The sequence below is a fragment of the Takifugu rubripes genome, chromosome 18 (genome assembly GCF_901000725.2).
Source record: "Takifugu rubripes chromosome 18, fTakRub1.2, whole genome shotgun sequence".
Classification (NCBI taxonomy): domain Eukaryota; kingdom Metazoa; phylum Chordata; class Actinopteri; order Tetraodontiformes; family Tetraodontidae; genus Takifugu; species Takifugu rubripes.
This window is the reverse complement of record NC_042302.1, coordinates 5,503,371-5,529,702: the sequence shown is the minus strand read 5'-3', so window position 1 is coordinate 5,529,702 and position 26,332 is coordinate 5,503,371. Positions and strand designations below refer to the sequence as shown.

The 26,332-nt window shown below is 45.8% G+C and overlaps 1 protein-coding gene across 4 annotated transcripts; it reads right to left on the bottom strand.

The window, feature by feature from the left end:
* Positions 1-304: 304 nt before the first annotated feature.
* Positions 305-26,332, bottom strand: atp2b1a (ATPase plasma membrane Ca2+ transporting 1a). 4 transcript variants are annotated; one of them, XM_011613362.2, is made up of 21 exons: positions 26,225-26,332; positions 18,601-19,068; positions 14,139-14,336; positions 13,640-13,897; positions 13,416-13,541; positions 12,521-12,676; positions 12,176-12,214; positions 10,671-10,826; positions 10,369-10,583; positions 9,973-10,215; positions 9,659-9,900; positions 9,068-9,305; positions 8,566-8,745; positions 8,395-8,482; positions 8,195-8,301; positions 7,923-8,114; positions 7,567-7,780; positions 7,273-7,484; positions 7,044-7,151; positions 6,333-6,521; positions 2,991-3,365 (listed from the first exon to the last, which is right to left on the bottom strand). In XM_011613362.2, the coding sequence occupies exons 2-21, from the start codon at positions 18,791-18,793 to the stop codon at positions 2,991-2,993; spliced, it is 3,729 nt and encodes a 1,242-aa protein (XP_011611664.1). In that variant the 5' UTR covers positions 18,794-19,068; positions 26,225-26,332. The 4 variants fall into 4 exon arrangements, with proteins under 4 accessions (XP_029707510.1, XP_011611664.1, XP_011611665.1 ...); XM_029851651.1 differs by lacking the exon at positions 26,225-26,332 and adding an exon at positions 5,634-5,808 and having other exon boundaries at positions 3,183-3,365; positions 18,601-18,793; XM_029851650.1 differs by lacking the exon at positions 26,225-26,332 and having other exon boundaries at positions 305-3,365; positions 18,601-18,793.

The following is a 26,332-nucleotide window of genomic DNA, read 5'->3' as shown; positions in this document are numbered from 1 at the left end:
CAATTGCAACATTTAGCGAGTGCATCTATGATCACATGTCCTTTAAAATTATTTATCATTTAAATAAGGTTTCTGGGTTAAAATATATTTTAGAATTGAGAAAATAAAATTTTAATTGAACACCTGAATGCCAAAACTGACTCGTTTCCACTCCAATGCAGATAATATATTCCCAAAAATATTGTAGTATTCAGTACAGGAACCTTGAGACATATTTTACATTTGGAAATTAAATGTATTTGTGGCATTATCACTCAAAATCACACTGCAAAATAGTCCCGTAAATGACAAACACGAGCCCGCATTTAGGCTAAATACATTTTTTATTTTTAAAAACCATACACATTACTCGACAAGTTTCAAATGTAAATCCAATCACGATATCCATTTAAAATGCTCAAGATAAACAGACATGAAGTACTTTTATTTCCAAATGTTAAAAGATAAAAAAATAATCCATAAAACAGATGGAAAAAAAAAACCCAACAAACATTCATTCCCATTACAGGAAGAAGCTACTGAACAAACTCATGTAGACTCCGTGTGTCTTTCCAATCTCGCTCTAATGCAACCCCAGCTGCTATTTCCACATCTGTAAAACCACTGGAACAGACTATTTCCCCAGAGAGAGTTGTGATTGAACCCCTCCACGGCCTTTTTCAGGTGACGGAGGCTGCAGGAGGAAGGTGCAGCCTGCTGTCCGAGACATCCTGCGCTGTTGACAAGCACCATTTTCCAAACATTAACGCAAAAAAGAGGCCTGTTCACGTTCACACCATTTGCACCCTGAGATGAATGATCCAGAACAACACGCATTTCAGTGCCCCAATCCTCCGACAGCACTCCCAGTATAACATGATTCGTGTCAAATAATCCAAAATCTGTTTAGGACGTGGAAAGTTATCATCCATGTTGTCATAAAAATACAAACGGATATTTCTCTTTAAATTCGTGCTTTATATCAAAATTTGTTTCCCCCAAGGAACGCTATGCAATAAAGTACCCTGTGCAGATAGATCCCAGTGTATTCCTCGTCTTTATTCTTGAAAAATGCACGTCCAATTGGTTAGCGTTTCCAGTACAACAGGTGTCAAAAAATATTTTACAAACAAATCAAACGCAGCAACATTTATTCATGGTAAAATGAGCCTTATTGACAGTTGTAGTTGAGGAAAAAAAAATAAGACTTTTCCCCCCTTTTTTTAAAAAATTAATGCCAACAAACCAGCAATAGAAGTAAAATTAAGGTTTTCCTAAGGTGTTATCTTATAGATTGAATAAAATATGAAAATAATTCACTTGGTTGTTTTTTTTTTTTGTTGTTGCTCTGACCAAGACAAAGTTTCACAATCTAAATACACAAAGTTTGAAGTTAAAAGGTTCTTCCTGTATAGATTCCTTTTATTCTTTTTCTATGCATGAATAAAACAATATTGTACATTGGCGAACGGGGGAGGGGGGGGGGGGGGGTAATGTTTTGCTGAAGGAAAAAAATAAATTAAATGCACTGATTTTATTGTATTACTTTTTACAAAGGATGTCCCGGGTCCATATTTATCAAGCATCCAGGGGGAGAAACTGTTCAGACCTGGCCCAGGATTATCAGAACGAGGCTTATTTGGTCCTACTGTGATATGTAGGATTAGCAGTTGTGCGAAGGTGGAACCTGACGGGACAAAACATCCTTAATGTAGCCAAGGCACACACATTTTTGTCTAGCAACTAATTCCTTAGAAAAGAAACAGGCGCACTGGTGGGTGATCAGCTCAGAATAAAGCTCTAATTTTCTTGCTTTTCTGCATTTTGGCAAAAAACACGTTCAGCCCCGATGTGCAAAAATGAGCCTGTGATCCTCCCACGATGGAAGCAGTTTGCACTAGATCACCTAGGACCCCTTTAGGGACCCAGAACTACACAGACTCTCAGTTTTATAGTCCAAAAGTGACGGAAAAGTGTCAACATCACCCAGAGATGCTTGCTAAATACGGGCCCAGATATATACTAAATACTCCCTTTAACGAGTGAACCTTTCAACATGTGGAAATCCTTGAACACAACATAAATGAAGAGAGAATCCAGAACTCCAGAAGGTTTTGTGCACATGAAAACTATTGAAGAAATGGAAGAAGTAAATATTTATAGCGATGTTAGTGAACAGAGGTCCGAATGGTCTTTCCTTTCCGGTCTCCTGCGAAAACACCTCACTACGTGGACCTCTTCTCTATACAAGCCTTAGAGTTTATCCGTTTGGCTAGAAGGTTCTACGTTTATCTACAAATATATCACAAATAAAACTTGCAGGCAAAAATAGTTAAGTTTCAATAGAAACACCATTTTTTCCTGAAAATACAGCAGTATCTGAAATAATCCTTGTTTCTTTTATTCTGTCCCAGTTTTCTGCATCATATCAGGAAGCTCTTTTGCCTACAAACAGGAAAATAAAGTATCTACAAACTTTGTAAACAGACCTGCTTTTTTCCAAAAACATAAATAACTTAAAATATTAACAGCCAATGGAGCAGTAATTGAATGAGCCGGGGGCCAAAAAAGATAAATATACAACACCATTCAGATAAAGAGAAGCTAAAGATTATTCTTTTTTTTACTCTTGCAAACGATCTTCAAGTCAGGGGGAGCGCCTCCCCTTCTCCATCAAAGTAATAACAGCAGAATAAGAAAAACAGGTCATTTTCAGTCCCATGTTTGTGATCACCCCCCCGAGAAAAACCATTAGCATGAGGGAGGGGTGGAGACTGAGTCCTCATGTCACGGTGGGGCTTAAAGAAGAACCAAAAATAAGAGAAAGCATCCACACCAAGCCGTACATTCCTCTGAATGTCTGCTGTTCTGAGTCCGGCCCGGGCCAAGTTCACGCTCCAGACTCCGCTCTGTCGGGCCGCCGTCCCCCCCCCTCCAAGAGTCCGCTTGTTGTGTCCGAGTCGAGCTGCTCAGCCGCTGGCAGACTGGTGGTTGTGACAGACGGGGCCAGATCAGAGGGAGGTCTCCAGGCTGTGTAAGGGGCTCCCTGGGGCCGACGGGGTTCCTGATTTGTGGCCCTCTGGGAGGAGGTGGTTGCTGCTTTCCACCGCGTTATTGTTCTGGTTTGGGGAGGGAGAGACGGGCGCGGTGAGGGTGGCTGTGGGCGAGGGCGGGGTGGGCGTGGCGTTACGGGGGCTGGCGGAGTTGCGCTTGGTGGGAGCGTCGTCCTCCGCGTCGGTGTCGTCTATGAGGGGAATATGGGGCTCAGAGTCCTCTATCCGGAATTCAGGGTGGGTCATGAAGTTGTGGATGGATGTTCGCGACTCGGGCTTCTCCAGCCCCTCATAGAGGGAGATGGAGCTGCGGAATGCATTCACCACCCGGATCTGGAGGAACGGAGAAGGGACAGGAAGTGGAGAAGCGCGTTTAGTCACGGTCGGCACTGAAACACGTGTGTTGAACTTCAGCCGTCGGGTAACACCACATATAAAAAAATAAACAGTTTATTATTGGGTCAATAGTAGGTAAGTTTAACGGCAAAGAATTTTCAGTGGTGGGGGGGGCAAAAACTCTCAGAAACACGTGCAGGTGAGCCGTCAATTTACAGCACGGAACCAGTTAACCAGTTAGCCTCACCCACCTTTTAGACTAGGTTAGCCTCACAGTCATACAGGTGTTAGAGAGGATTCCAGTTGCACATCTGCATCACCTCTGGCTTCTCTAATTCACTCTCAGCGCTGTTTATATACTGGATGTGTCGAGCTCTGTAACATCACCCGACCTGACGGGTTCAGTTTAGGTCTAAATTAAGGTCTAAAGAATAAATAGTCCAAAAAGTGGCAGCTTAAATTGAGGAAAATATAAGAAATCAGATCCTCCAGGATTTAAATGAATTACAGCTTCAAAAACCCAGAGAAGTAGGATTCCTCTTGGATTTTTCAAAATCCTCATCCAAACAATGAATGTAATTGTTCCTAGTGTCTAAACTCGGAGAGGGAAAACCTGAAGCGCTTCTCAACAGGGGCACGAGCGCTGAGGGTCAGCCTCTTGGCCTCAAACGCTTCAGTGATGTTTGACTGACTGTCGCACGCCTGCATCTTCAGCTTCACAAACAAGGAATCTTAATTTCCTGGAGGGGCTGCTGTCTAAAACGTACCTGATTCTCTGCTTGAAGATGGGTTCAAAGCAGCGTCAAAGCTAATGCAACGACTGCTTCTTGCCTATTTGGTTTCTTTTTTTTGTCATAAAGCACAATGAGATCTAATGTCTGATTAATCAAAATGCAAAAAGGAAGCAGAGACATGAGGAAAGCTGTTCTTTGGACAAGAACATCTGAAGCTGGACAATCGTTTACTGTTGTTGGACATGCTTAGAGAAAGAGAGAGAGAGCGAGAGAGAGAGAGAGAGAGAGGGAGAGAGGGACAGAAAGAGAGAGAAATCAGAGAGACAGAAAGAGGTGGTCAGTTTTAGCATGTTTGTGGAGTCAAAACAAAAAAAGCTGCGACAGCCAAGCATGTCTACAAGCTGGTATACATGTCAGAAAACAGCACAAAGAGAAAAAACTCACAAACGAGACCAGAGACTTTGAACCCATGCAGAGCGCGGCGCTACCTTGTGTTCAAGAGTAGTAAACCTTTGAGTATAGCCCATGACACATTTCACAGAATCTAAAGGAGGATACGTGGGGGGGTCAGTCGGGTTCATTCTGTTCAGGCAGCGTGGTGCCAGGAGGACACCTTTTACCCACAGACACACTCACAACAACAAACACATGAGGAGTCGCTTTGCTCTGGAACACCTGCAAGGAAACCTGTTAAAGTCAGCAATAAACAACAACAACGTCGGGAAAGTAAAAGGAAGTTCCGGGGAAGCTTCGCGTTCAGATTTGAAATCAAATCCGCTGCCGCTCGTGTGACATTAGTGCCTGGGAGGATCTGAAAGAGGAAGAGAAGATGTCATTGTCAGGAGCCAGCACAGCCTCGTTATCGGGAAACCTCGGAGTGACCCGCTCTCAGCGACCCGGACGAGCGACCCGTGCCGCCATCGCCTGCAGCTGCCCATCAAACATCATCTCTAACACGCCACAGACCGACTAGCGTCTCACGCCGACTGACAGGGCGTCCACTGAGCACCGCGTGTCCCTGACGTGGCCCTACTGTTTTAAACAGTGACCATGGGCGTATACTCAAAACATTTAGCTAACAGAGAGCTGCGACACAGACCCACGGGTGTTCACAGGGGCACAGAACAGACTGAGGCAGCTGCGGACAAACCTGCCGACCGTCAACCCAACTTCTATCAAACGCACACCGCCCCGACCCCCTCCCCCGGTGGTAGAAACCGTTTCGTTATTCGGAGAACGAAGCAGAAGCGGAACAGAAAACATGATGAAACAGAGAAAAGGTCTCGACACCAGAAGCACCTGGTTACTGTGTACATGTATACTGAGCGGTGTTACCAAAGCAGTATGGAAGATGTGCGGTTTTCTGGCTCTTTGGACGAGGAGGAGCGGGAGGGGGGAGTGGGTGGGGGCATTGGGAAGCATGAGAGGGTCATAGTGTCAACGTTAGGTGAGAAGAAAGAGCGGAGGAGGAAGGTGTTAGAGGTACAGAAGAAATAAAAGTCTCATGCACAAGAGGAGAACACGCACTCACACCCCAGAGTGGCAGAAGCGGTGTTGGCGGCAGTAGTGGAAGTAGTAGAAAAGGCTACATGTGTAGGGCTAGAAACATTGGTTACATCGTGCTGTTGTTGGCTGGAGTTGGAGGCCTGCCGCCTTAGAGCCCCCTGAAAGGAAGTTCCACTCTGGAACGCACTCACTACATCCATCTGCAAAGAATCAGACAGCATGACAGGAGAAGAGCCCAGAGGAAATAAGACACAGAACAGCCAGACGAGAGAAGAGAGGAGAATAAAGTAAAGGCACCAGTAACCACGGACAAAACGTCATTTGGAAATTGGATTTAGACCTTAGAGTTAAAAGAGGAAGGGCAATGGGAGGGGAATGGGGGGGGGGGGGGGGTTCTCTTTCAGTATTCCATGCCAGTATTCCCAACAGTCATCCCTCCATCCAACCGGAGCCACTCGCTTCCCGTCAGTTCCTCAAAATCTTAGCGGAAAGTTCTCAGAGCCGGACAAAATAGATGTACGAACCAGCTTTAGCTCAAAGCAGAACAGGAAGATTAGAAGGAGGGCTTTTATTTTGAGGGCAGAAGCCATTCTTTAAGGTTGCCAAGAGAAAGAACAAATTGTTTTAAGCTGGAGGAGCAACAAAGGGTTAAAGGGTTTATGGCTTTTTGATTCCCTTGGTGTGGTGTGGTGATGGTGCACAGCTCTGGTTTGGAGCAGGTTACCTGAGTCTGGATGCGATTGAGGCCTCGGAACCAGAGGATCTGGCCGCGGCGGAGCTCCCGCTCGGCGTGATCGATCTCATCCATGTCATCCAGCTCCTCCAGCTCCTCGTCCGGGATCTCCTCCTTTTGCGTGCCGTGGCCTGCCGTTTTCAGGAATTTTAAGCGGCTGGTGGGTATCGAGGAAATGACCTGGAAGACGTCAGGATTTATGTGAGCAGACCTGACATTTCATCAGGGCTGAGCATTTCTGGGTACATCACACCCATTAAGCAGCCAATGAACCAGAAAATGAGATGCCCCGAAAAGAGGCATGATGTCATCCCATTTGCCTCATAGAGCTCCCCCGAATTAATCCAGTAAAGTATTACAGCAGGTCCGCGACAAGCATTACTTCATAAAAGTAGGAAAGTTTGAATAGCAATAAAATAGGGTCATTTTTTTTCATCATAACAGCAATTCTACAAACAATGAAGATTAAAATGGTTCAATCTGCAAGTTTTGAGCGAAAATGAATGAATGACATTTTAAAAAGCTCAAAAGTGGGAGAGATCAGTGGAATTGCTCAAAAGATTAACTTTAACAGGAGCGGCCGTATAGAATTTGGTTAAATCGCTGAAACGGTCGGGCGCTTGGCGCCGTCGAACACAAGGGGGCAGTGTGTCACCGTCTTCTCATGTGGACGTGTGAAGGTGAAGCTAAATCACATCCTACCTGTCCCCACAGCAAAGAGCCAAAACCTAAGAAAGTGCACCAAAGCCACTGGTCAATTGTCAGTCCCACGCAGCTGAATGGCTTCCCTCCGAACTGCACTATGACGATCTACAAGAACACAGAGAGGCGGAATTCAATTACAAACATTTGAAATTTGAGAGACCCTGACTGATGTTCTTTCACACGAGTCATCCACATTTGCAAAAAAAATATCTGCAGCCGATTTCACCTGGATAATGAAGGTACCGAAGACAATACTGCAGAAGATGAGGTTGTTAAAGATGCCCTCGAAAACGTTCCTTTCTCCGTGAATCTTCCGCGCGTTGATCTCGTTGAAAAGCTGCATCATGACGAAGGTGTTAAAGACGATGGTGTAGTGTTCGGATGGGGCGGCGTGGAGGGGCGCGTTTCTGCCGCTGTCGATGTCAAATATGTTCTCTCCTACGGGAGGTTCAGAGAGGGGCAGCGTTAACGTAAACGGAATTATTACTCACACACTCAAACAAGCTGAAGCTCCACTTACCAGCAAAGAGCAGAGTAAATATGATGATGAGCTGGTACACTCCTTGACCCAAGATATTTTTCATCATAGTGCGGGAGATGAGAGGCTTGTTGCGGCCGTACGGCTTCCGTAGCAGCAGGGCTTCGTTTGGAGGCTCTGTGGCCAGAGCCAGCGAAGCAAAAGTGTCCATAATGAGGTTAACCCATAACATCTGCACCGCTTTCAGAGGAGAATCCTGCAAGTAGGAGAGGAGCGAGTGAGGCATCGGGGCGAGAAAAGAACTCAATCTGCTGTATTTCCAGCATCGGCTTCATCCATCCACTATTACTCACGGAACTATCTTTGTCCTTCCCACCAACGCACTTCAGACTACTAACCTGTGTGATGCAGGCGCCCGTGAAGGCCACGATGACGGCCACCACGTTGACCGTGAGCTGGAACTGGAGGAACTTGGAGATGCTGTCGTAGACGTTGCGTCCCCACATCACAGCTTTGACGATACTGGAGAAGTTGTCGTCCGTCAGGATGATGTCAGATGCCTCTTTGGCTACATCTGTGCCGGCGATCCCCTAAAAACAGGAGACAGTGCGTCTTCACCTTACCACCGTGCAACTTTAGCCGTCTCCTATTCAGTGTCTAATTAACTCACCATGGCGAAGCCAACGTCTGCTTTCTTTAAGGCAGGACCATCGTTTGTACCATCCCCCGTCACCGCGACGACCTGCCTCCGTTCCAGTACTGTGCTGTCAATAATACCTGAGAAAATGCATGGAAACGTGATATGAAACCACAAATAAACATTTTTCTTTTTTTTATAACATAATTCTTCTTAAGCAGAAAAAAAGATACCTTTCACTAAGGTGTGCTTGTCTGTGGGGGAAGAGCGAGCCAGCACTCGCAGCTTTGGCCAGATCTTGTCGATGCGTTCTTGCTCAATCTAAAGACATAAATATACGCAATTCGAATTTATAGGGTTCAAATTTAATGGGTCATAAGGAAGAGCGGTTTCCTGTGGCTCACCTCTCCCTTTTCGTTGCGGATCCTGCGGTTGAACTCTTTGCCCTCCAGGCAGATGAAGTCATCTCCAGGCTGGAGGATGCCACATTTAGTGGCGATGGCTCGAGCCGTGTTGATGTTGTCCCCAGTCACCATTCGCACTGTGATTCCAGCGCGCTGGCACTTCCTGATGGCATCTGGGACCTAGAGGTTAGTGCGAACAGTGGAGGAGAGGATGCTACCGCTCATTACTCTTCTCCTTTTTTCCACAGCAGTCACCTCTAAGAGCAAACATTGGATTCCCAATGCCCTTAACAAGCGACTGGCTAACCGCAGCTTTTTAGCAAAGGAGCTGAGGACTACTTGTTCAGCACAAAATGGCAGAGAGCTCAAGTAAATGAGTGGCCAAATAACGCTGACAACAACGCACACTCGTGACACGGTTATGGTTTAACTGGGATTTCAGGTATCTCGCTGGTAAAAGATCGGCATTGAGTCACGGATCCTTGCACGCGTGGCCACTGACCTCGGGTCTCACGGGGTCCTCGATGCCCACCACGCAGATGCAGGTGAGTCCAGTGAGGATATCGTTTTCGCTGTCCCAGTCGGGCTCCCCCTCGGAGGCAGGAAAGTCTCGGTAAGCAAGGCAGATGGTCCTCAGGCCCTCCGAGGCCATCGGCTCGATCACTTTCTTCACCATGTCGTCTCTGTCCCTGGGGCGAAACACCTTGGTGTCGCCATTTGCAGTCAGAATTTTATAACACCTGGGAGGTGAAAATGGATGCATTAAAACACACGTGTGGAGAAGATGACGGTGTATGCAGTAGTAAAACGTCACAGTAAGCCCTCTGTGGGTTAAAAAGATGTCTGCTTGGTTAAGAGGCTTACTGAGCTGTTACCAGCTCATTTTCTCTGTGCCCGTTTTTAAGACGTAAAGTAAGGGGCTTGGGTGGGATGCGCTTGAACGTCTTAGCCATTTAAGCCATTACGTATATATCTTTTACTACACGACACTTTTTAGCCGTTTAGCTGAAAAGCAACATAAACCACACTGATTGTGTAGAATGATCACATATTAGTTGTTAGTATGAATTCCAAATTTAAAAAGCACACTTACTTTTTGAGGAGGATTTCCGAGGCTCCTTTGCTGAACATGCGATAGCTTCCATCAGCTAACTTCAGCACGGTGCTCATTGACTTGCGCACCGAGTTGAAGGTGTAGACTTTGTACAGTTTCTCTTCGGGGATCTCTGTGCGAATCGCCTGGTAATCGCGCTTCAGGTCATTCGAAAACCCAAGCAAGGCACATTCTGTCTTATTGCCCACCTGCCGCGGCAGCCCGCCTTCTTTTTCCGGAGGCTGAAATGAGTGAGGACATTTAGTATGCTAATGTTAATGCTATACGGTGTGATTTGGTTTTAGCAGACCGACCATAATCTTTGTAGTGTAGGCGCAGTTGACTGCGATGCCCAAAATCAGAATGTCTAAAATGGAGGGTGGAATATTCTCAGGCTCGGGGACCTTCTTGTAGAGCTTCTCAGCGAGATAGGCCTGCACCACAGTCATGCGGTTCATGGTGAGTGTGCCAGTCTTGTCAGAACAGATGGCCGTAGCGTTGCCCATCGTCTCGCAAGCATCCAAATGCCGCACAAGATTGTTGTCCTTCATCATTTTCTGAAAAACCGGATAGAAATTAGTAACTAAAATCCATCATTTTGCTTGGTTATACAGCAGTAAATGGTTTTCTTGTTTAGCATCCCCTGCTAGTTTTAACAGGCTAACATGGGTAGCATGGCTAAGAGGGTAAAGCAAGGTCACAGGACTTACCTTAACAGAATATGCAAGAGAGATGGTCACAGCAAGTGGCAAGCCTTCAGGAACAGCAACCACCAGAACAGTGACGCCAATGATGAAGAATTTTACAAAGAACTGCATGTAAATAGGTGTGCAATCCTTGACCCAAGGCAGATTCTGGATCCAAAAAGTGTCGACTACAAACAGCACCACCAAGATAATAACAGTGATGGCTGACATGACCAAACCTGACGGAGATAGATGAATAAAAACAGTTATAAATGAGAATTAAAAAAGCACGGGCAGATGAATTCAGCATGTTTGGTTCAACTCACCTGCTTTGCCAATCTGGACAGCCAGTTTGGTCAGTTTGCCCTGGAGGACAGACTTCTCTTTCTTTGGCAGGTTGGCTTTCTTCTTCTCCTCTGCATCAGCTCCCTCGTCACTGTTAAGCGGCTGCATTTCCATGGCGGCGCCATCTTGTGCTTTTGCTGAAGCAAAGAAAACGTTTTCAGCGGCAGCACAGAACACAATTTTTATACAAAAGAAACTTGGTGACATATAAGACACCAGGAATATGGCGACTACACGATTAAATGACTCTACAGGTCCTGTAAATGAATTCTATTTTACATAAAAGGGCTGCTACATCAGTCAGGCTTCTTTCATCCAAAACGTGTGACATGTCGCTCTAATTCTATCTACACCAGTAATGAGAACCAAATATGTCAATAGTACAGGTAATTACCAAACTCTACCTAGAGGGTAACAAGCTGGAAGTGTTGGGATCTGTTAGTGATCACCGCCTCCTTTTGCAGCAGCAGGTGCCGTCACTTAAATTCTCCCATCTTTCTCAACATACTAATGGACCTTCTTCCCCTTTCTGCAAAACTGGCAAAGATCCCAAAGCCAGTAAATCAGGTAACCTTGGCGACAGAGCCTCTAATAGCCAAGGAGTGATGTGAGGTGGCAGGCTTGCCAGCAGGAGTCGGGTCCAGTTGTGTCACCCAGACACCCCCTATGAATACATCTGCACTGCCTCCACATCAGGACTAAAACCTTTTCCAGCCCAGCAACTTACATTTTTGATAGGAGTTTACAGAAATGCTCGGGTATTTTTTTAACTACCGTAATAGAGAGTTTTATGTGTAAATATATGTAGCAGAGACAGGAGGGACATGGGCTGCTGCAGCTGCTGTGGACTGTGGCTTGTTCTGCACTTACATGGCCTGTGTAATCTCAGTCTAAAGGATTACTGTTGATTCCTGGCAGGCAGAGGGAATCTGTGCACTAGGGACTTGTGCCAGGGTTGTGGTCACAAAACCAAGCAGTACTGATCATGGTGTCCCAGCAGGGCTACGAGACGGGACTTGCGGGCTGTCTTACCACTCAACAGCTTCACTATCAATGCTGTCAGTCTGAAAACGTAACAGCCTTACAGTACGGCTCCCTGGTGCAGATTGGAATGTCAATAGGAAACAAACTGCGGGGGCCTGCGGGACAGTTGGAGAGAGAGATGGGTGGGAAAGCAGATGTTCTGGCCCCAGAATTGTTGCATGGCTTTAATCTCCTCACCACTAATCGCTATAACTGGATTCAGTAGCACCTGCTGCTCGAAGCGCAATGTGAACGGGGAAGGACGAGAAAAAAGGAGATAGAGACAGAAGGGAGAGCCAGACAGGACAATGGATGGGTGAGAACAGCCAGTACTAGTATACGCCGACACAAGGTCATGCAAAAATTCCACATATAATCCAGCACCAATAAGGAGGAACCTTCCTTAAAAACTAAAGAGCGGCACATTGAGGCAGACACTGTCCTGCGTGTGCAAGTCATTTACCTTTCTTTCGGTTTTCCACGGATCCATCCTGCTTCTTGTCTGTGGAAAATACACCAGGACTTAATGTTTGCAAGTCAGAGCAGATCGAACATTAACTGCTAATGCCGATCATCAAGCAACATATCGGATGTTTGTTAATGTACTCTATGAATGTGGACATCTGCATTGTCCAAAAACCCTTTTAACCATTTTATATATCTCAGCAGAACAATTATTAAATTATGCGGCTCGACCTCCACCGTGGATAATGGATTGGAGAGTCCTGATGCTTTTACACATATAGATGCAGGCTGCATTTTAGCAACGGGTTACGATAAACGTTAGCCGACTCGTGAGGATACTGACTTTTGCGCTGCTTCTTCTTCTCCTCCTTCTTCTTTTCCTCTTCTTCATCGTCATCCTCCTCAGCGCTCCCAAGTAAAGTGAAGATAATTCCAGTCTGAGAGTTGACACCCACGGCAGTAACCACCATTTTCCCTGAGCCCTCCATTACATGGGTGCCTTTGGGCAGAGGAAAATAAAAGGTCTGTCAATAAGGAGGAGGACGGCGATGCGTTCGAAAAGTGAATCAATGATGTTTCCCAGATTAGACACTCCACGGTTCCATCTTTCCAACAGCTTCAAGCCTGACACATGTAACATTTCTAACTTCTGACTTTCCATTGCTCAGACCGGGGGGGGTTGGTTTAACCAGACTTTTAAGTGGCAACGCAAAACCCGAAAACAAAAGCAAGCTTCCGAGTGTTTTGAGCACACTTGCAAAGACAAATTTCCATTGAATGAAATACCCTCAAAAGCTTTAATCAGAGGCTTTTGATCAGGAGCCATTTGTCAGTCTGGAACATTAATTTTACCCCTTAAAGTTTGGTCGAACCTTGTTGACGCGAACAGAAAAGCAAAGATCAAAAGGAGAGGTGAAACACAGTTCATGTGTGCCTTATTAATTAGAGAATTCTTTCCATTCATTTGGGAGTGATTGCGTGATGAACGCAGCCTGTTCCGAATAACCGAACGAGAAGCAGGGCGACAAAAAAATGCATTTCTATTCAAGGTTTGTCATGTGGAGTCAGACGAGTAAATAAAGCGTTTGTGCAGGATCCATACATAGTCTGGGGCGACTGGCTGTGACTCCAAAGCTGTCTGACAGCACCAGCAGCCACGGAGACGCGGAGGACGTGTTCTACAAAGCGAGAAGAAACGTCTTCCGCTAACTAACGAGGAGCCTGAGGATCTATATCACCTGATAACAGCATGGGATCTTTTTCTTGCGTTTTTCTGACATGGTCCGACTCCCCTGTGAGTGAGCTCTCATCGATCTTTAGATCATTGCCTTGGAGGAGGACTCCATCGGCAGGCAAAAGGTCACCTGAAAGACACGGCACAAGCCCGTGATTTGAAGGAACACTGGGGAACTGTGCGTGTTCTTCATTCAATGAAGGAACGCATTTGAGATGGAGAACTCACCATACTTTATTTGTGCAATGTCTCCGACCACGATCTCCGCCACGGGAATTTGAATGACCTGCCCTCCGCGCACGACGGTGAATTTCTGTTCCTGCTCGATGCGGCTCTGAAGGCCCCTGAACTGCTTCTCTTTACTCCAGTCGTTGAACGCGGTCACCAACACCACACAGATAACGGAGAGAAGAATGGCGGCGCCCTCGATCCAGCCGGCCTCTGACTCAGTTTCGTCCTCGACACCGCCAGCAGCCCTTCCACAGTCTGCGGAGAGAGAGAATATTAGATTTAGAAGCCATCATAATCACCGACACACACATTTATCACATCATTTACAGAGGGGGACACAAAGGATAACATTTTTCACTTAGATAGTATCATTTTTCAAATTAACTTGATCCATGACACAGGAAACTGCCAAATATATCACCAAAAAAGTGCAGATTCTGGTCTAAGTAGAGTATAAGTTAATATTTATCTTATCGCAGGGTGATTTGTTACTTACGTTCTCTTTCTGTTTCAGGGGGCTTATAAAAAGAAAGGCCTAGTGAAACTACGGCTGCCACTTCAAGGATAATGAGTGTTACATCTTGAAGCGCTTCCCAGACTAACTGTAAGAAGGTTTTGGGCTTTTTGGGTGGTATTAAATTCTGCCCAAAAACTGTTTTCCTCTTCTCAATGTCTGCAGGCTGCCCACTTAGACCTGGGGAGAGAAGACAGAACAAAATGTGTTTTAATATTGATAAGACTAAGAAAGAAAGCGCAGATTGCTTTTGCCATTTAAGCACAGACACGCCGGCTATAATGGCAGACGCAGAGCTGCGATGCTGCGTTAAGCCTTTATGATCAGACGCTGTAGAGGTGATAAAGTTTGACAATGATGGCGGACTGAGAGTCAAGCAGCTTAACTGCTGCTGCAAGTGACAGGGAGAAGATGAGTGAGCGTGAGGCCTGACGCATCACACCTCTGGCCTGGCCTGGCCTGGCCTGGCCTGGCAGCCATTTACTCATGTGAACAGAGAGTGCTCTGGATCCCCACCTCACACACACACACAAAAAAATTCAAATTCCTCCAGATCCAAGGCAGTCATATTCAAAAGGGACATTTGATGATGCATGACAGTTTTTCACTTCTATTCATACCCAACGAGTGTGTGGGCGGCTGCGAAGGCTGGATGGAGCTGCGCGTGTGCGGCAGTGAGGAGGGGGAGCAGTTTCAGAGGCCAGGAGTGGATGTGTGTAGGCAAACGGGGGTGGTTGGGACTGAGGGGGCAACGGACTGCCTGAAAGGAAGCTGTCGGTACTTCCTGTACTTAAAGGGAATATTTCCTTAGAAATGCTGTTTACAGATCACATATGGTAGCATGGTGATAATTACTAATAAATACATGTTTTGAGGGGGTTTTCGTTTCGAAAAGGAGGTCACATTAATGAGAGATTCATCACAGCAGCATATTAAAAGCCTATGAGGTTTGATCTGCATCACTCACCGTTGCGTCTCCCAGCGCCTGCCTCCGTTCTCTACGCCTCTAATGAAAACATGCTGACAGCCGATCCCCCTTTCAATTCCCCCTCACGTTTCCCATTTGCATTCGCGAAAATAAAAGCGTGTGACATGGACAATCAACAAGTTTTTACATTGGTTACATAAGCAGAAAAGAGCATGTCCTTGGCCCTTCAAATCATTTCAACACTGAATTTAGCCCAAGTCAAACAGCTAATCATTAACCGTTTATTTTGATAATTGTCTAAATAAAGCCACTTTAGCCACCAGTACAAACGTACCTCACCAGGGTAAAGGTCAGCCATCGCTCTGCGTGAAGAAATTAGCTTGTGGCTTCATTTACAAGCTAAAGTGCTGGCGTTAGCTTCCAATACTTTAATCATTCACACACGTCTCTTCCCATAACTGATGTGTCAAGGCGTCAAACAAGTTCTATTCTGAGCCGGTGCCTTTCTGTGTGGAGCTAGCGTGTACAGTTTCCTCCCGTAGCCAACATAGGCTGATAGATGTCTCCAAACGTACGCGTGAGAGTTACCGGTAATTGTTGGTGCGTTCTACAGTCAACTGGCAACTTGTGCAGGGAATATTCATTAGTATTCAAATATACATCTTGGCACCAAATGCAGCACATTGGAAGAGTTCATTCAAACTTGTTTAAGCAAAAGTGTTGAGCTTGAGCTTGAAAATGTGAAGAATTAGCACCGGATTGGATTAAGAGGTCCAGGAAATGGCCAACCAACTAATTACAAAATCCCTTTTCGATTGTTGAGCCCCTGAAATCTTAAACGGTGGCTTAATTCCTCACGCCAGTGAAGAATGAGATGATTGAAAGAGACTGGATCTAAACTGGGTAGCTGTGCACGGGGTGGAACAGCACCTGCTGCAGGGGTCACAACTGTGAACTTACGTTAGTTCAGCACAGCAATACATTTGCAAGTAAAGGGGAAGTTAAGGCACATTTTCTGATATGAAAATAGGCCCACCCTGTTCTACATTCTGAGGCCAGTAGTGGTCTGACAAGAAAATAGTTCCTTTAAAAAGCCATTACTGAACACTAAACAAATTACTGGTTTTGTTGTAACACAAGTGCTCAACCCCGCACATATTGCTATAGGGGAAGAACTTATTACTGTAAGATGTGCGACAGAAGAAGTAATTACGAAATGAACGCAACATAACTGCTGCAGTGGAAAAACAGCGACAAGCTTGGTTATTGCATTTGATATGCAATAATAGAAAAACCTGAAATGTCCTACCCTTTCCTGTTTTACCAGTCGGTTTCTTCCACTACCTTCTAGCATCTTTGCTTTAATTTTGGGTCTAACTCCACAGCTACGTGTCGCCAAGACAAACAGCTTAAATAAATGGCTTAAAAGCAAACATAAGTTAATAATGCAGGCATCAAAAACCAGCAAGGGCTGATCTTTGTCTGAGGTTTGTGCTGTCCACGACTGTCTTAAACCACTTGAACACTGATTTCTGCACCTGACAATCACTTCAAGAAGGGACTGTTGCGATACCCTACTCCACCCAGTATACCTTATGGAGATGTATGGGAGATGGGATCTAAGTTGTCCTACCCCTTACAAGCAATCAGGTAATGAAGGGCACAAACTGACCATCTGAAAGGCTTGGGGGGGGGGGGGTTCCTTCAGTGGAGAACTAGACTGCAGCCTTTTGTGGCATCACTTCTCATTTTAAGGCAGCTAGCAGCAGCTGCGGCTAACTCAGAGAGGAATTAACTACAATTCTTTAGACCCATCAACATTTGAGGACAACAGAAACAAAAAAAGAAGAAGAGGGAGAGATATTTGATTGGCATGCAATGTGAAGGGCAGACCTGGGCCGAACCCGGTGGCGACGTGAGCACCGGCCGGCCTTCGTCAGGCTCATCGCACTAGAGGTTGAGGAACAAAGCAGCTGGCAACCGAGCAGAAAACATTGCTTCTCATGGATTCAGCGTGTCCCACCGACACAACATCTAAATCCAGAGGGTTTGAAAACGGGGACAGAAATGCAGCGCCGCCCGCCATTTCAGGGCTTCATACGAGATCACGTACGCCGCGACACCAACTACAGGATTCTTAGTACCTTGCATAAAAATCTGAGCTCTGCAGCTGATTTTGACATGAAAAGGGTATTTCAGAAGAGAAAATCCAGCGTGACTTTTAGGAGTTTCTCAGAAAACCAGCACTAGTTGCCTTTGACGCCAGACTGCTCCTCATCTGCATCTGTATGGGGGGGGGCAGCTTGGTGTTATCCAAGACAGGGGTGGTTTATTGGGGGCAGTGATGCAGAAGTTCAAAACGGTTTCGTAGATTTATTAATGCCTCATCTGACAGAGAACCGATGCCCTCGGCACATTTGCACAGCTATTTTAGTCGATTCCCCAAGTGACAGTTTTATTGAAATGTAAAATAAACCATGTAGCCAAAAGAGTTACTGGAGTCTGGTTCAAAGGCTAAAGTTGTTCCCACACCTTGTGCTCCCCACTGCCTGCTAGCAGAGCCTTCAAATGTCTACAAACAGCAGATAGCAGGAACAGAGAGTGATGAATCGACCAGAATTCCTGTGCAAATATGACAAAACTCTATTTTAGCAACCTGACACGGCCGGATGCATGAACAACTCACCCATCCTGCCACCACATTCCTATTCGCCACTAGACCCTGAATGTAGATGGCTACCCATTGGAATACATACAATTGGCTTTAACGTCCCGCATTAAAAAGCAAGGTAGTGGCTCTTGAATGAGAGCTGTTCGGGTCTGGTCCACGGAGCAGTGTTTGCCACATTCCTTTAGGTACGGTGAAGGCCGCAATATTTTTCCACTTACTTTTAGACGGTGAATAGTGAACTGTTGCTGTTGCAGTGAATATGCGGTGCTGTTTTAATCTGGGATCAAACTGAAAATCCCCTCCCATAAGAGTTCAGTCAAGGTCATACTGGCGATTATGTGGACTGTCTATACAGAAGCTAGCAGATAGAGGGGCAAAAAAAAAAGGAAATAGCAGAAACAGTGCTGCAGTGTAAGAGTATCCACCTATCTGTATGGTGAGAAGAGCTAATGAGTGCTAAATTCACTCCTCCAACACATTCAAGTCATTACCAGCTAGCCTTACCACCTTCAAGTGGGACACCGAGTGGCCTGCAGCCTGGTTCTGTGCCCAGGCGGACAGCTGTTCTGTCTGAAGCTTACACAGAGACATACACAGAGGTACAAAAGGAGAAATGGAGGGTATGAGGAACCTATCCCGGAGCCTTGAAATAGACCAGGGCTGACTGGGGTGAAAGCCACCTGTCCTGCCTGCCAGATTTCCAAGGAAGTGATGTCAAGGTATCCACACTGTTATTGATGGGTCCAATGACACCCCTGCTGGACTGCTTGCAACACTATTGGCACGGGTCTGAAAAACATCCTGCATTTCATCCAATCAACAGGTTAATAAAAACGTCACTTTACCTTCTATAGGTGATGTTTTTAGCCGACTGCAGAGTCCTTGAACGTCCCCGTAAGTTTCCCCGATTTTGCTTAATGCCTCTGTGCCTCTCAGTTCCATAAGCGATCGCAGTTCTTTGAGGGTGCAGCCAAACTCCGCGTCATGGTTGGCCTCCGCCGTGGAGTTCTTCACCCCACTGTAAGAATTGTTCGCCATTGTCTCGCTGTATCGCCCACAAAGCTTTGCTGCTTTGGCTCAACAGTGGGGATTAAAAAAAATTGTTGCCCCAGAAAAGCTTAAATCCTCAAGTGTATGAATGCTGCCGTAGTTCCCATAAACAGCCGATGGGTCCTTCAGAGGCAGCTTGAATGGGATGGCAGGTAGCAGAACAGGGATAATACAAAACCAGCCATTTTCCTCCGAGAGCCGAGTCCCTAGTCTTTCATGGTGACTGAGGATCATCCACAGAGGTGGAGATTACTGCAGCAGATCTGAAATGAGGAGGAAAAATAAGTGATTAGTGAAATGATCCACTGCTTTTTCAGGTACCAAAGTACTACCCAGGCCCATAAACACAGTATACAATACAAACCGTCAATGCTCTGTACAGGCTTAGGTGAAAATTTGGAGTCGATAATAGATGTTTGAGGGCAGGGAGGGAGGAATCGGCACCAGTATGCAGGGACCAAGTGACTGATTACCTCAGGAAAAGCCTTGTGTTTAATCTAATTAAGACTATCTGAGGCATCAGGGAGCTCCATGGTGCTCTACATCGGAGAGTCCATTCTAATGAGGCTGATGTCCATTCAGCTTTAATCAGCCTAACACAATGAGGCTGCTCCATTCATGGTGACCACGTTAAAACGAACTTAAGTACAGTACGACTGCAATAAAATGGTAATTTAAACCACAAGAGAAATATAGAAACAATGGAAAAAGACAACGCTGAACACAACTTTTGCTGCTATGTGAGATGACGATATCATTCCCAAAGAACAAGGACCAGTTGATATGAGCTGGATAGCTTTGACTCACTTTCCGGATTAGCACCAAAACAGGATGGAAAAGCAATCTATTTTCTTACCATTTGCTCGTAGCGTATGCGCCGAATCTACGAGCGATGTGTAGCATGTGCTTCTTGCTAACCAAACACTCTCTAATTAAATGGAAGGCGACTGGCTGTAAATATAAGTATTGAATGTTGCCTTGTGTCACTCGTTGGGTTCTAAACCCAGGGACTTGCACAGACAACCATCTGCTCATCTGTGTAGGGAGCGCGGTCATGTTGCCGCCAGGCCACACGGAAACACAACGAGACCTTTACGTGATCTGGATTTGTGGGGTCGATCTCCGATCAGTTCAAATAAACCGATAATGGTTCGACCATGCGGGAGAGCATTATGTCCATCTCAATAACTTGTTTATTTACTGTACACACTTGTGTACTGTTTACTGAGTACCAAAAACAGTATTCTGGAGCCTTTTTTGTCAATATTTGACTATCTACCACACCTGAGACGTAAAGGTTAAACATGAATGACCTCCTGAGGGCATTCAAGGCTGGACAGATAAAAGTTCAAAGGTCAATCAGGACAAACAAAAATAACCTGAGCCAAATAATGGGCGCAACATCTTAACTTCCTGTTATTAAAATTACATTTCTGTAACAAGTCTGCTGCATATTTCACACCATGCATCTGATATTTTTTAAGATTAGTTTCAAAGAAACACCAGTCATTAAAAACACATTTAAACCAATGAGGCGTGCCTATTTTGCTTAGTTTGTTACAAGCAATAAGAAAATAAAAATCACGTCACATTGGTCTAACTGTGTGATGTTGTGAACCGTCACACAACGTTGTTTGAAACTTGGCTCATTAGCTAAGCAACGTAGCAACAAAAATCGTCCGATCCGAAGAAAAACCTTTCAAGATTCTCTTCAATTATCCATTTGTTGCATCGCAGAAATGAGGCGTAACGGTTACACACTGCAGCTACACATTAAATCCACAGAGCACACTAACGAGGGAATCGTTACGTTATCGTTGGGATCCTGACAGAATGGGAACTGGAATCAATGGGACCAACCCGGTTTGCTTCTACAACAGATTGATTAGATAGTTGCCCCATCCTTACAGTTTATCTGGTGATTAGATTAATTGGTGAGGGTCCCAAGTGTGCGGCAAGTGTGGCTTGAGGATCCATCTAAATGAGCTGCAGCATGTTTAAATCCCCTGGCAGCTGACCAGGAAGTAAAATAATGTTGCTGATGCAAGCAAGCCGCTGTCAAAACACTATCCGAACGGAGTTTTCACGGCATCATTCGCCGCCAGAAGGCAAAATGTGTGCATGTATTAAGCATTTGTCAGCGCACATTGTAGTTATTTAGTGCTGTGCGCCATGCTAACCAGGTAAACAGATAATTGCCTGGATTTCATTTTCCCACTGGGCCACTGATGATTTTCCACTGCACCATAACCATCTGAAGCAACCCACAGAAGGTATGTTGCACGCTATATAACCATTTATAGGAGCTAGCCGTTAATATCCTCAATATCTGCGTGGTGGAAAAGGTTCCGACAGAACAGGGATTGTCGTCGGAGCAGCAGTGCGTCAGGTGCGACTGTGGTGAAGACGAACGCCAACAGGTCTCGCACGTCATGGAGGAGGATCTCTGCAGAGGTGTGATCAGCTGCTGCAGGAGGACGGCGGCAGCTTTGGTTGGCTAATTTGGTAATGTTAACAACAGATAATGAGCTGACCGTAAACCATGTGCAAACAGCATTGCGTAATCTAAACTGGATCGTTGTTTAGCGCGAGGTGGGGTCTCTTGGTAAACAGCACGCGTTTATAATTAAACTGTGAAGCTCGACATTAAAAATTGAGTAGTGTCCAAAGTTCCCCAAAGTGCTAACGCGCAGATCATTGAGAGGCACCTAATTCCGATATAGTTTATCTGTATTTGATGAGGAAATCAATGCAACTCTCTGGTGTCTGTATCCTTAAAAACAGCAACGCCGCCAAGACGGAGGAAGTGCCAACATTTGCTATGCTGCAACAGTTTCAGGTTGCGGAGCAGGTCACATGTCACAACAGTGGAAAATCATTGTGATTGGATCTCTAAGCCAACAGCTGGCATGGTATGGTTGAATGGCAGAGGCCAACGTTAACCCTTTCCTGCCAACAGCAGCGAAACCCACAGCTCGGCAGGCCGGTTTTACCCAAGAACCAGATTCTGCAAGTCACACGTCTCTTTCCTTACCGGAGCGATTTAAAGCACCGGAGGCACACTGGATCCTCCACCCGGGGCTCTGGAGTGGCGACATATAGATTCCTCTGCAGTGGGCATCTCAGAAACATGTTTCCATGCTAAGGAAACCCTCTGGCAGGTTGTGCGCCCCTACGCGCCAAGAAGGCGATGCAAGGAGAGCAATTCTAGGGATCCCTCTGCAACGGAGCTGCCTAATGCATCAAGTTGTATTTTTAGCTTCTCTCAGACGGTCCCCTCCCCCCTCCGCTAGCCCTTTGCTAAACTGGGTCAGGCCATATAAATGTGGAGGGTACAAAGCAGAGACACCCAGCCTTCCGTGCGCTGCGCGCCCTGCAGCTGAGGACGCAGCTTCACCCCAGGACAGGATTCTTGACACCCATCCTGATCACCATGTCGCACTGCGAGCTCATACAGGCAGTCAGGTGTCACTATCAACAGTTTTCCTCTTATGCACGGAAGGAACATGCTAACGAATTCAAAAGACGTTCCCTGTGTACCTTTCTTAACACCTAGCCACTCTATTTTTTATTCTTTTAAATTATCCTAATTAGAAAGTTGTAATTGCTTCAAAATGACTTGTCGAAGCAATTAGGGAGAGTTCTCCCCATGGAGAGGGTCCGTCCGAAAAAAAGGCCGGATTCCAGTCGATCCCTGCGACAAGTTTGTTCCTGTTAAATGTGACATTGTCACAATCACGCAGCAAAGCTTCTGTGACAAGAAGCGGACAGGAGACGTCTGGAGCCCTCGGTATTGATCCGCCTTCATCGGGACTACTTTCCCAATTCTGGGTGGTGTGAAACCATTTGGTGTAACCGTTTAATCCTCTTTTCATTAACAATTCCTAAGCAGAGGCCTTAAGTACTCCCGAAAAGTTGTTACTATAAATTTCCATTTGCAGGATTTAATCCCCTTATTAAGCATTTTAATTAGATGACTTGTGATTGTGATTTTTTTTTTTTACTACTGAGGGAACAGAAAGAAAGAAAGAGGGACCGTTTTATTTATTTTTATACCACTGACCATCATTACAGACGCTTGCTCCCGCACCCCTAGTGCCCGTTTTATGGATGATTTTCCAGAAACCCATCTGTACCATACACATTTGTAATTAATACCGCAGACAGAAAATACAGCTGCCGAGTGAAAGATTAAACCAACAGCTTCATAAGACCCAAATGGGAAAACGCCTCGGGCCATTTGTGCCACACGAACAGAGCTTCATCAATAATTAATAATCAGAACAGGGTTGCAAAAACAGGCGATGTAGCCTGGACGACCATTACGACTAAAATGCTACAATTAAATCACAGATACGGGCAAAAAGCTGCCAAAAACTCCACAGCGACATGAGATAAAATGAATGATTTGTCTAAATTAGAATGCTTCCACTAATTGGCTCAGTGATCTTAGCCTTATTGTAAAGCTGGATTTACACTATTGTGTGTTACAGAAGTGAAGAACACAAATTGTCTCATTTAACCAAACACTAAATTACATTATTCTAACATCTGTCAATATTTTAGCAACCCGCTAACCCTTCTAATCCAAAAAAGAATCTAATTTGCAGACATAATTTAAGATAAATCAAAACGGTGCCCGTCAACGTCATTGTATTGTAGTGTGTATAACACTCCCACACACGCTCCGCGCATCAGTGGTGGAAGCCATCAGCGTTGGAAAGGAGCTTTCGAAAACTTTAGATTTAAAATGATGACAAAATTAATTGTGACAGATGGAGCTGCAAGAAAGTACCTGTCACTGGAAATACATTCTTTAGTCATGTGTTACACCACAATTACCTAGAACACTGGGATTTTATTTGAACCCCTTTCTTCTGGGTTTTTACCACAGCAACGCAGCCTCTTTTCCTACATTTTAATATTATGCCTATAAAGACTGATTGGGATGAACATATTGGTCGTCCAAGATCGAATCCAATGAGCTGAATCCCTAAACATCCATCAGCTATACATCCTTACCCTTCAGAACCCAGAATAATACAGTATCGCGTATCGCTCCGATACCGAGCCATATATAGCAGCTGGATCAAGTATCGCAGATGATGGGATCCAGTTAACCAGGGCAGATTTTTAATTCATACATATTTATCTGTCGGGCTTTGGTAGCGTTGAAGGCGAGGTTCGCTCTCTCTTCCACGCAGTGAAGGATAGAGGTTATTCATAAACCACCGGCCCTGGATCAGCACACTACGTCACCCTAACGCATTGTCCTCCTCATAGTGATCCCTATTTTCAGAGAAAGAGGGATTTTTTTTTAAATAATACAGCGGCAGTGGCAAAAGCATTAATTGCAGCGTTGCTAAGACCAGACGGCAACAGTTCCAGGGCCTAATCAATAGGCAGCAGACATAAAAGGGGGAATCTGGGAGGAACAGAGTGTACTCCACAACATGTCGGGCTGAATATCGTCATATGACGGCAGAAAACCTCCCGTTCCATGACAGCTATAATGCCGGATGAGTGGAAATTGCATACTACCCAGCACGGATAATTAGTTTAATTTATGGATCGCATTAAGGATGAAAACCAAACCTCGAATTACAGTCTTGGAATGTTGTTTGGTGCAAAAGCCTGAGTCACACCGAGCAGATCATGCCATTTCTGAGCAGCGGCTTCATTTCGAATGGAGAATAAATAAGAGCCTTCTCAGCTCTGGCAGAGCAGCACTTTCGATATTCAGTCATAGATATATCAAAAAACAAATAAATCATGGCATGAGAAAGGATATTTTTGTCATTCTTGAGTGACAGCGACAGTCTTGGTTCAAAGGGCTCAGACGGCAACATATTATATTACTGGCGGTATAAGTGAATCATTATACTAACCCCCAGTGCTGAGCTGAACAATGCTACAACGGAGAAAACCGGATTCCATCAGGAAGGAAAATGATGACATTTGACCTACATCGGCACAAGGACACCCAAAAGATAACGCTTGGGAAATTAATTGCTTAATGGAAAGGTTAGATTCCGCGTGAAGGTGACGTGGCAGACATGACTGTGGTGAGCAGATGTAGGAATAAAGCTCATTTGTGCATGACTTGTGATCCTGTGGATGGTGGAGGGGGACACTGCGGGCTGCAGCAAACCTGGAGCGCTTTAATTGGATAAGGAGTGATCCCTTCAACTGGATCCTAACAGGTGCTCGGACACATCAACCTGCAAACTTTCCCGCAATGTCGGAGCGCAGAACTATTGCGCGCACCGACGTCACTCGAGTGGCGTTCACGCTGTCAACGCAACGTCTGCTCCCAATATTAGCTTTGCATACGCTGCGCTACAGCACCGGCGTCCCTTTAAAATCTCCCTGCCACTCATAAAGTGGGTACTTGGGTTGTTGTAGCCGTGCAAAGTGGCAGGTTCTTACGGTGCCAATGGCTTGATAAGATAGGGACGGTGCAGAAGGGCGCTCCTGCGGCTGCACGCTGGGCTTGGAGGCGCGCGATCGACACGCTTGCGCCGTTACAATACACCAGATAATGCAAACCCTGGAACACTACGTTCTGCAGACACAAATATAGAGCAGCCAGCGAGGAAAGGCGTTGCAGAGCGGTATTCTTGGTTCTTGCATTTCCCCCCAGTCTTTAAATTAAACGTGCATGTCGGAGGTGGCTGGATTGACGGCGTGAGCCGCAGCGTGCGGAGCAGACAGCTAGGAAGGGCTAATAACGATGCAATCCTTATCTTTCTGCCTGGGATAGATAATCCCAACACCGTTAAACATGCCGAACTGACCGTAAAACACGGTGGACGTCGGATTTTTGACTCCGGCGGAGACGTCCACGTTTGAGGCGGCTGGCACGATTTAAACTGACAGTCTGCGAACGACGAGCCCCAAAGTGTCAACGTCAATCTGCCGCCTTCTAAATGCCGTAGCGCGTTGGAAAACATGGTTAAAAGCTGGGGTGCAATGTTAGCCAACTAGCGCTCATGCGTTAGCTTATGTGGGTTAAAATGATGGGGGGAAAGGGGCACATTGCAACTTCCAACAGACTAACAAGTCGGTAAAACTTCGCCCCAAGACAATTCCGATGTCTGCGTAAATGGAGCGCAGGGACGGAAATTTTGGCAGCATCCCGGTTGATTTAGCCACCTGGGCTGGAAAACGGGACGCCCAATGTCAGTCCGTGCCCAAGATATTACGTTAGCTAACGGCGTTAGCTTGATAGAAGGCTAACTACCGAAGGCAGCTTTCCCACCGGTGGCTGGCTCGGGTCGTTCCTGGCACACAACAAAAAAAAAATAAAGTCTGCAGTGTTCGGGTTGCTGTGTGCAACACGAGAACACGCCGAGCAGCAACCGCACCTGTGCGACACTCTGTCGCTGTAAAATTAGAAATACGAGCGAAAATACTTACTCGGTTCTCCGAAACGCACCCCGGGTCCCTTTCTCTCCTGAACTCCCCCTCAGTCTCACCAACGACGAGACTCTCTCCCCTGGTCTGAAGTAAAGCCCCGCCCACTGC

What these genes read in the sequence shown, in the direction of transcription:
- atp2b1a (XM_011613362.2), bottom strand. Translation starts at nt 18,793, where the DNA reads ATGGCGAACAATTCTTACAGTGGGGTGAAGAACTCCACGGCGGAGGCC. An exon ending in CATTGCACAAATAAAGTATG is followed by an intron (nt 13,542 to 13,639) that starts GTGAGTTCTCCA and finishes CGTGTCTTTCAG; the next exon opens with GTGACCTTTTGCCTGCCGAT. An exon ending in AGATCCCATGCTGTTATCAG is followed by an intron (nt 12,677 to 13,415) that starts GTGATATAGATC and finishes CTCTGCCCAAAG; the next exon opens with GCACCCATGTAATGGAGGGC.